This window comes from Carettochelys insculpta, chromosome 20, assembly GCF_033958435.1.
Source record: "Carettochelys insculpta isolate YL-2023 chromosome 20, ASM3395843v1, whole genome shotgun sequence".
Classification (NCBI taxonomy): domain Eukaryota; kingdom Metazoa; phylum Chordata; order Testudines; family Carettochelyidae; genus Carettochelys; species Carettochelys insculpta.
In genome coordinates this window covers 5,313,309-5,322,752 of record NC_134156.1, presented here as the reverse complement: position 1 = coordinate 5,322,752, position 9,444 = coordinate 5,313,309, and the positions used below count along the sequence as shown (strand labels likewise).

At 53.0% G+C, this 9,444-nt stretch overlaps 1 protein-coding gene across 5 annotated transcripts; it reads left to right on the top strand.

Moving 5' to 3' along the window:
* Nucleotides 1-1,594: 1,594 nt before the first annotated feature.
* UTS2R (urotensin 2 receptor) lies at nucleotides 1,595-7,678 on the top strand. Of its 5 annotated transcripts, none has more exons than XM_075014487.1 (3): nucleotides 1,595-1,750; nucleotides 3,930-4,143; nucleotides 5,772-7,678. In XM_075014487.1, the coding sequence occupies exon 3, from the start codon at nucleotides 5,942-5,944 to the stop codon at nucleotides 7,088-7,090; it is 1,149 nt and encodes a 382-aa protein (XP_074870588.1). In that variant the 5' UTR covers nucleotides 1,595-1,750; nucleotides 3,930-4,143; nucleotides 5,772-5,941; the 3' UTR covers nucleotides 7,091-7,678. The 5 variants fall into 5 exon arrangements, with proteins under 5 accessions (XP_074870588.1, XP_074870589.1, XP_074870590.1 ...); XM_075014488.1 differs by having other exon boundaries at nucleotides 5,767-7,678; XM_075014489.1 differs by having other exon boundaries at nucleotides 5,733-7,678.
* Nucleotides 7,679-9,444: the final 1,766 nt, after the last annotated feature.

Below are 9,444 nucleotides of genomic sequence, written 5' to 3'. Positions count from 1 at the left end.
GGGAGAATTTATGCACAAGACAGGGAAACCTGGAATGGACCACAGCACTGCCAGGTGCTGGCAGCTCAGATAAAAGACAGCAGAGTGATCTGGGCTTGGAAGTAACATTGACCTCAGAGGTTCTCAACCAGAGGTATAGGTGTATCCCTGGCGTTACTCTGTGGTCTTCCCTGGGGCACATCACCTCATCTAAACTAGGGGTGTGCAAAGGGGAGGGGTACAAAATTTCATAAGGGGGCACAGCATAAATGGCTGCTGGGTGTCAGGCTCATCCATCTCATTAAAAATGGTGAAATATGTTCTCGTTTTTATGTCTGTGTGGTCACATTTCTGTAGCAATTTATAAAGTTTTTTTGTTCTATAGACTTTTCTTACACGTGCCAAAAGTTTCTTTTTTTTTCATATGAACATAACCGAAATTTCCACCAGCTTGGATGACAGTAGAGAGCTTTTTGCAGGGGGCTGATAGCTGCAGAAATGAAAAGTGGGTCCCAGCATAAAACGATTGCTCGCCCGGATCGAGACATTTGCCCGATTTTACAACAGGCAACATAAAAAGCACTAGTGAAGTCATTACCAGCTCAAATTTCACAGAGACAAAAAAGATTTTATAATTTTATGTTAAAAACAATGCCGTACTTTTCCCTAATAGTGCCCTGAAACACTTCTGTATGCTCACATCTGATTTTGTAAGCAAGTACTTGTTACATGAGGTGAAACTTGAAGAGCACCAGACAAATCAAGTTCCTGAGAGGGGTACGGTAGGCTGGAAAGGTTGAAAGCTGTTGAGTTCCATGCTGCTGGCATTAGAATTCAACACAACCAAGTAAACTGACTGGTGTCTCCCTGGGTAATGATGTGAACCAGGAGTTATCCCATCAAAGCCAAGGAGTTCAATTGTCATCTCATTCCTCTGGTATAAATGAGGAACAACTCCACTGAAGTCAATGGAGCTTCCTGAGCTTAATGCCAGGGTAAATGAGCTAGCGTTCAGGCTCAGGAGCTTTCTGATATTCAGCTCCTGAAATAATTCCTTTAGTCTTGCGATGTCACAGTCCCAGCCCAACTGAATGGCCATTTCCAGATGCCTGCTTCTGTGATACTGATGAAAAAGAATCAGCCTAATCCTTCACAACTTGGACAACTTTGTGCTCTGGTGGGGGTTAAAAAGAAGGTGCAATGGGTGATACCCAATTGACACAGCATCGTCCGGCAATACGTTCACAAGTGAAAATAAACTCAGACTCCTCTTTGCAGCTGATACCAGCACTGCAGAGCTCATGGCTTCTTGGGCCAGGCCCAGGATTTCACCCTTTCCAGAACGACACTTGGAGGTTTGTGTCAGTTTGGCCTCAGAGGTTTGAAATAGAGCTTGTGGGAGAGGGGGTGTCAGTCAAACAGCCCAGAGGTGTTGCAATCACAGCTGAGTGGGGAGCCAGCCAAACCCACCTCAATGACCAAAATGCTGCTGCTTTAAACAGGAGCTCAGCTCGCTGCAGTCAGAGCTATTGGATGCCTAACGTCATGCAGCAACATAAATAGCAGGCAAAGGGGGCACAGATTTCAAACGCACGTGGCTGGATAGCATCTGAAAGCTGCCTTTGCAGCTGCATGGAGCAAAGGGGGCTCTCGCCATGTGTTCAGGCTTGTCCTTGCTTTTGGGAAGTTCCAGCTCCGAGCCCCGCTTTTTATAAACAAAACCTGTTTTATTCTTGCTTAGGACACTTCAGCGGTTGGACTTAAAGGCCAGGTTTGAGCACGAAGCTTCCTTTCTTGTGTTGCTAAATGGACTTGCCAGGGCTATCAAGGCAGTGCTGGGGGGAGCAGGCAGGAACAGCTGGGAAACGTGAATATTGAGCTGCTGTGTGGAGTGACCAGCTGCACTGGGACTATGAACATTTGTACGTGTGTAAGCGTAGGAGCCTGAATGTGTGTGCATGGGGCGGTGGGGCTGGGAAGGTGCCTGTGTGTGTGTGTGTATTGAGGGGAGTACCCATGTGTGTTGCTGTGTGTGGGTGTCTGTGTGTATGCATGGGAGTGTATAGGGGTGCCAGCAGGTGGGCAAGTGTATGGGAGTGTATGAGGGGGCCTGTAGGTGGGTGGTATATAGGGCGTACGAGTGTAAGTGCACGGAGGTGCCCAGGAGTGGGTGAGTATATGGGGGATACCTGTGTGTTTAGGGGGCTGTGTGGGGTGCCTGTGTCTATGGGGTTGCCTATGTGTGTGCAGGGGTGTATAGGGTGCCTGTTGGTGGGGGGTGTATGGGGATGCCTGTGTGTTTAGGGGGCTGTGCGGAGTGCCTGTGTGTATGGGGTTGCCTATGAGTGTACAGGGGGGTATGGGGTGCCTGTTGGTGAGGCATGTATGGGGGTGCCTGTGTGTGTGCAGAGGTGTATGGGGTGCTTTTGGGTGGGTGTTTATGGGGGTGCCTGTGTGTATGCAGGGGAGGTGTACAGGGTGACCATGGGGAATGTAGGAGGGTGCTTGTGTATGTCGGTGGCTGGGCAGGGTGCCTGTGGGTGTGCAGGGGGGTGCACAGGGTGACCGTGAGGAACGTAGGGGGGGTGCTTGTGTATGTCGGGGGCTGGGCAGGGTGCCTGTGGGTGTGCAAGGGGGTGTATGTGGGTGCCTGAGGATGGGGGGCTGTGCAGAGCACCTGAGGGTGTGCAGGGGGTGTATGGGGTGCCTGAGGGTGGGGGGCTGTGTGGGACACCTGTGGGTGTGCAAGGGGGTGTATGGGATGTCTGAGGGTGTGCAGAGGGTGTATGGGGTCTCTGAGGATGTGCAGGCGGTGCATGGGGTCCCTGTGTGTTTAGGGGGCTGTGCAGAGCACCTGAGGGTGTGCAGGGGGTGTATGGGGTGTCTGAGGATGTGCAGGGAGTGTATGGGGTCCCTGTGTGTTTAGGGGGCTGTGCAGAGCACCTGAGGGGGTGTATGGGGTGTCTGAGGGTGTGCAGGGAGTGTATGGGATGTCTGAGGGTGTGCACAGGGTGTATGGGGTGTCTGAGGGTGTGCAGGGGGTGTATGGGGTGTCTGAGGGTGTGCAGAGGGTGTATGGGGTCTCTGAGGATGTGCAGGCGGTGCATGGGGTCCCGGTGTGTTTAGGGGGCTGTGCAGAGCACCTGAGGGTGTGCAGGGGGTGTATGGGATGTCTGAGGGTGTGCAGAGGGTGTATGGGGTCTCTGAGGATGTGCAGGCGGTGCATGGGGTCCCTGTGTGTTTAGGGGGCTGTGCAGAGCACCTGAGGGTGTGCAGGGGGTGTATGGGGTGTCTGAGGATGTGCAGGGAGTGTATGGGGTCCCTGTGTGTTTAGGGGGCTGTGCAGAGCACCTGAGGGGGTGTATGGGGTGTCTGAGGGTGTGCAGGGAGTGTATGGGATGTCTGAGGGTGTGCACAGGGTGTATGGGGTGTCTGAGGGTGTGCAGGGGGTGTATGGGGTGTCTGAGGGTGTGCAGAGGGTGTATGGGGTCTCTGAGGATGTGCAGGCGGTGCATGGGGTCCCGGTGTGTTTAGGGGGCTGTGCAGAGCACCTGAGGGTGTGCAGGGGGTGTATGGGGTGTCTGAGGATGTGCAGGGAGTGTATGGGGTCCCTGTGTGTTTAGGGGGCTGTGCAGAGCACCTGAGGGGGTGTATGGGGTGTCTGAGGGTGTGCAGGGAGTGTATGGGATGTCTGAGGGTGTGCAGAGGGTGTATGGGGTGTCTGAGGGTGTGCAGGGGGTGTATGGGGTCCCTGTGTGTTTAGGGGGCTGTGCAGAGCAAATGAGGGGGTGTATGGGGTGTCTGAGGGTGTGCAGGGGGTGTCTGGGGTGCCTGTGGGTGGAGGGGGGCGGCTGAGGGTGCCTGGCCGCGGGCGGGCTCCTGTGTGATGTCCGTGCCTGGGGGCGGCGCTGCCAGCCACTACCTCCTTCACACCCCTCGCTGCTCCCCAGGTGGCGGATTCGGGCGCCCGGCAGGGGGCCGCCCGCGGGCTGCGCCGAGGCAGGGGACGCCTGGGGAGCAGCTCGGAGCAGGCGGAGCGGAGCCAACGGCCGGACGGTGCCTGGCGCTGCGCTCCGCTGCCGGCGCCGAGTCGGGGGCTGCGGGGAGCCGATCGCCGGCGCTGGGACCGACCCGCCCCGGTGGGGACACGGCCCGTCGCTCCAGGTGGGTCTCGGCTCCGGAGCCGGAGCGCAGCCGCGGAGGAGCCTCTCCCGGGCGGGCAGGGGCCGCGCTCTCCGCCGGGCTGGACGGAGCCGAGGCGGCCAGGCGGGCGGAGAAGGGTCCGTCGCCGCCGGCCCTGCAGCGCCCGGGGCGGCCAGTGCCCCCTGCCCCGAAGGCCGCTGGCGGGGCGGGGGCGTCTCTAGGCAGGGGGCTGCCCCGTGCGTGCCCCTCTGCACGCTCCCCTCGCTGGCACTGCCGTGCCCGGGGTGGGGGCAAGCCCTGGGGAGCGGAGCACCAGCCCATGCACTGACATCCGCGCCCTGCCTGCAGCCACTGCCCGGGAAGGGCCCCAGGGCAAGAACCAGAGCCACAGGGGAAGCCCCGGGCTGCTCAGGGAATGCCTGGTGTGGGGTTGGCCCCACTGCCCCTGGCACAGCCAGCAGGCAGCTCTCAGCTGGGCAGGGAGCAGGTACTCCAGAGCCCCCTCCTGGGGTTTCCCAAGGGAAGGGGCAGCCTTGTCTAAAGCAAACAGAGGGTGGGTGGAGGTCTTCATGGAGAACTGGTCCCAGCGGGGTTGGCAAATCAGGAAGGGTGTCCCTGCCGCGTGGGAGCATGCAGATTGAGCCTGGTGGAACTGTGAATTCACACTCACACCAGCAGCAAACTCATGTGCTGCCAATGCGTTCAGCTAGAGCAGTGTTTCTTAAACGTTTGGAGACCCCAGAACACCAAACAATAATATTTTTATGGGGAAGGCATGAAAATTCAGAAAAAAAATGTTGTCCAACCAACAAAAGAAACAAACAAACAAACAAACAGCTTCACAGACAGCAAAGCCAAAATGAAGTAATTTAATCAGGTACCAGAGCAATGCAGAAGTAACATTGGATCTGGTTTTAATAACAGAAAATAAAGACAGTCTGTGCATGAGACAAAAAAGGTGCCAGAAGCTCCCAGCACACCTGCGAGTTGTTCACCAAACACCAATGTTCCGCAGAACAGAGCTTAAGAAACACTGACCTAGAGCACAATTTTATACTCAAGCACAGGGTAAGTTCTGGGGGTTTCAGGTAGCTCCCACACGCACATTGCAATCGAGGCTATGGGCAGGGCCTCTTGCTAGAGAGAAGGAGCTCTGTGATGGGCAGGACCTCCCTGGGGAAGGCTGCTGCACAGAACCCAAGTTTGCACCCATGTGTGTTTCCCTCTCATGCAATTTGCTCTCCAGTTGTTAACTGGAGATTTGTTGCCCTCTGGTTGCAGTCTCAGACTCCTTCATGTTGGGAAGTTTAGCTTTTGCCAGAGCAGGCCAGTTTCTTAATGGCGATAGCTGTTAAACTTCAGAGGGACACCAAACTGCCCGCCTTCGCTTGTGGTAGTGGTTCTAAAACCCCTCTGTGATCTGCACACCCCCCTGTGCAGCCCTGGCAGCCTAGGAAATGCCATTTGAGTGAGGGATAGGGCCCTCCATAGCCTGTGTCTTTGCACATGTGAGTAATCCTGTTGCAGAATCCCTGCAGCCTGCAAGAGTGGTGCAAAATTCTCCTTAGGGTGAGGTGGCTATCACATACTAAGCTCTGTTGCTTTGACAGACATGGGACTCACTGGTTTTCTGATTGTGACTAGTGCAGAAACTGGGATCCAGTCTGATCATCATCCCCAGGGAATGTGTTCTCCAGCCAATGAAAAGCTGCTAAGAAATGATCCTGCTCTTTGTACCTGTGCAAGTTCTCAAGCTGCACGGAGCTGAGGTGGGAACAGCTAGGCTTTCAGGAGAGCAGTGAGTTGGCTTTTCGGGAGGATGTCTGTCAATGACGAGCTAGGCAGCAGGTTTTCAGCCAGCACCGTGATGGCCCCGGAGGCGAGTAAAGGGAGCCTATTCCAACTCAGCCTCAATAGCTCCTACAATGCCACAGAGGACAGTGTTCCAGGCGTCACCTCAATGGAGGACATGATCGCCACATGCACCATCGGAACCATCCTCTCCATCATGTGCGTGATCGGTGTGACAGGCAACATCTACACCCTGGTGGTGATGTGCCACTACCTGAGGTACTCGGCCTCCATGTACGTTTATATCATCAACCTGGCCTTGGCAGATCTGCTCTACCTGCTCACCATCCCCTTCATCGTTGGGACGTACTTCGTCCAGGAGTGGTACTTTGGAGACATTGGCTGCCGCTTCCTGTTCAGTCTGGACTTCCTCACTATGCATGCCAGCATCTTCACCCTGACTGTCATGAGCACTGAGCGCTATTTTGCCGTGCTGAAACCTCTGGACACAGTGAAGAGGTCCAAAAGCTACCGGAAAGCCATTGCTCTCATCATTTGGGTGGGGTCTCTGCTGCTCACACTTCCCATGCTCATCATGATTCAGCTGGTGCAAAGAGACAGCAAAAGCATCTGCCTGCCCACCTGGAGCAAGCTGTCCTACAAAGTCTATCTGACCGTCCTCTTCTGTACCAGCATTGTGGGGCCCGGGGTGATCATTGGTTACCTTTACATTAGACTAGCCAGGACCTACTGGGTGTCCCAAACAGCCTCTTTCAAACAGACCAAGCGGCTGCCTAACCAGAAAGTGCTGTATCTCATTTTCACGATAGTGCTGGTCTTCTGGGCTTGCTTCTTGCCCTTCTGGATCTGGCAACTCCTCTTCCAATATTACGAATCCTTCCCGTTGTCTCCCAAGGCGATAAGGAACATTAACTACCTGACAACCTGCCTGACCTACAGCAACAGCTGCATCAACCCCTTCCTCTACACCCTGCTGACCAAAAACTACAAGGAGTACTTGAGGAACAGGCAGCGTTCTTTCAGTAGCAGCAGCAGCTACTTCCAAAGGAGGAATCGATTTCAGAGGATTTCTGGGAGATCCCTTTCCACGAGTAGTCAGCATGGCACCGAGACCTACGTGCTCACCCATGTTCCTGTGGGGAACAACAGTGCCTGAAGGTAAAATACACCTCCAAGGAAAAAAAAATGATACTGTCTTCTGGGCTGTGCTCCTTGAAAGTGCAACATTGCAAAGGCAAAGCCTTAGCAGACTCTGAATGTGTTAACATGGAGCAGAGCTGGGCCGGGAGCACTCTGCCCTGGTTGCTCCCTCATAGCTTTTTGCTTCTCTCAGTTGTTTATGTTTTTATGGTGTATTGGTGTATTTCTCTCCTAGAGCTGCCACCTGTGAGGAGTGCCTGTAGTAGTGACTTTTTTTTTTTTAATGATCACAGCTGTCCCCCAACATTTAAAATTAAGGTATTGAACTATTGGCTTTGATTGTTTTGGTTTTAAACATTAATGCTAGATGAGACGTGCCTGGCTGTACGGGAAGGGAAAGCAGCAAAATTAAAGGCAAACCAGCTTGTGTTTCAGACATGCGTGTTCATCCAGTTTTCAGTTTAGGGAGGTTACTGAAGGGCTTGTCTGGCCTCTCTCACCCTCATGTTGCCGTAGAATAAATTCACTGTGCCTGATTCGCCTTAACTCTTGTCACCATAATGGTTGAAGCAAACTACCAGGGGTGCTGGAGCAATTTTTAGAGTGGGGGTGCTAAGAGCTGTTAAACCCAACTGGAAGCCCTATGTATAACAGAAACCACTTCAAAACCAGGGGTGCTAAGGAACCCCACCCCACCCCAATTCCAGTTCCTATGCAAACTACTGGTACACAGGATAATCAGGCCATAGGTGAGAGTCTTAGCCCTGGCTTGGGTCAGAAAATGAACAAATGGGGATCCTCAGCTTCCTCCCATTCTCTGAGCCAGAACACTCAAACTGTCCACTCACCAGGCCTGGGTGACCTTCCCCGACCCCCCCATGCCATATCCAGTAACTCTCCCCTCCTCTCACACAAGTCAACCAATGGCATCCAAGGGACAGGACAGACAGGTGCTGTCAACATTAGTTACACCTATCTAATCAAAATAGTTTGGGCTTTCTCCAAGAGTGCATGACACCGGCTCCAACACAGGAGGCCTCTGTCACTTTGACCCTTGGCTCCCATTCCTTGGGATGACAGCCCGAAGAAATGAAAAAGGAATTGCAGCCAAAAGAGAGAATTAAAAACAAACTAAGACATGGAGCCAGCCTGGGAGTTGCTGTCAATGAGGAACATTCCACTAGCGGATGAACCAGACTCACTTATCCAGTGTAGCTGGTAACCTTCTGTTCCCAGCCAGCACATTTTACTCTACAATTCCTTGGCAGGGCCCAGGGAGCTGTCTGTATCAATGCCCTGTGCATTTTTAAGAAAGAATGGTTTGCATGAATCTAGCACCTCAGAGCACATTACCATGTGGAGGAAACCTTAACATCTCCATGTTACGCACATGGAAGCCAAGGCTCAGAGGATAGCTACACGTATCTGATCCCAGTCAGGGATGATCTTCCAGGGTTCAATTTGGTGTATCTAGTGGGGACGTGCAAAATTGAATGATCAGGGCTTGACAGTCGACCCTCGTACTCCTCATTAGCATAAGGAGCAACAGAAATCTCTCCCATCGACATCCCTCTAGGAGGACAGCCAAATAAGTCGATTGTAGCTATGTCAAGTGCAGCCACACAACTGCCACAGCTGGAATTGTGTATCCCGGATCAAGGTTCAGGTCTTGTGTAGACCTGCCCTCACTGTTTCATTGACTTGCCATCACACAAGTTACCTGCTGAAACAGGAATAGACCTACATCTTTGGAGTCCCAGTGCCCTGCTCTCTCGGCCACACTGTTCTGTAGCTGCAGACGCTCCTCAGGTCATAGCAATTAGTGCACTTGGTTACTGGCACTTTCCTCATTTCAGATAGTAATAGCCCATAATAATACTCCCTCAATCTTATATAGACCCTTTAACCTGTAGTTTCCAAGGCACTGAACAAAAGAGATCAGTATCATTATCCCTGCTTCACAGATGGGGAAACTGAGGCACAGAATACTGCAGTTGCTTGTTCAAGGCTCACACTTTCTCCTGAGATCTACATGGTGCTCATTTTCCCTGTGTCACTACAAAGGGTCACATTTTAAAATATGACCTCGAGTTTGGAGATCAACCCCCTTTCCAGGCTCCAGAGATCAGATTTTCAAGAGAGCACAGGTCCCATGTACACTCCTCCCTAAAAAGGCCAGGCTTAGTTCCCAAAAGCTTTTATTGTCCTACATGGGAGCTGCTGGATCCTGAGCACACTTGAAAACCCTGCCCCTTGTTTAGATGCTTTCGCTGGCTCAGAAGGACACAAAGTTCATTTGAAAATCTGGCCCAAGGAGTCTAAACACTCAATGTTGAAAATTAGAGAGTGTTGGAAAACTGGCCCTATCTG

Bases quoted from the DNA above. Each gene is read 5' to 3' on its own strand.
- UTS2R (XM_075014487.1), top strand. From the start codon at position 5,942: ATGTCTGTCAATGACGAGCTAGGCAGCAGGTTTTCAGCCAGCACCGTG.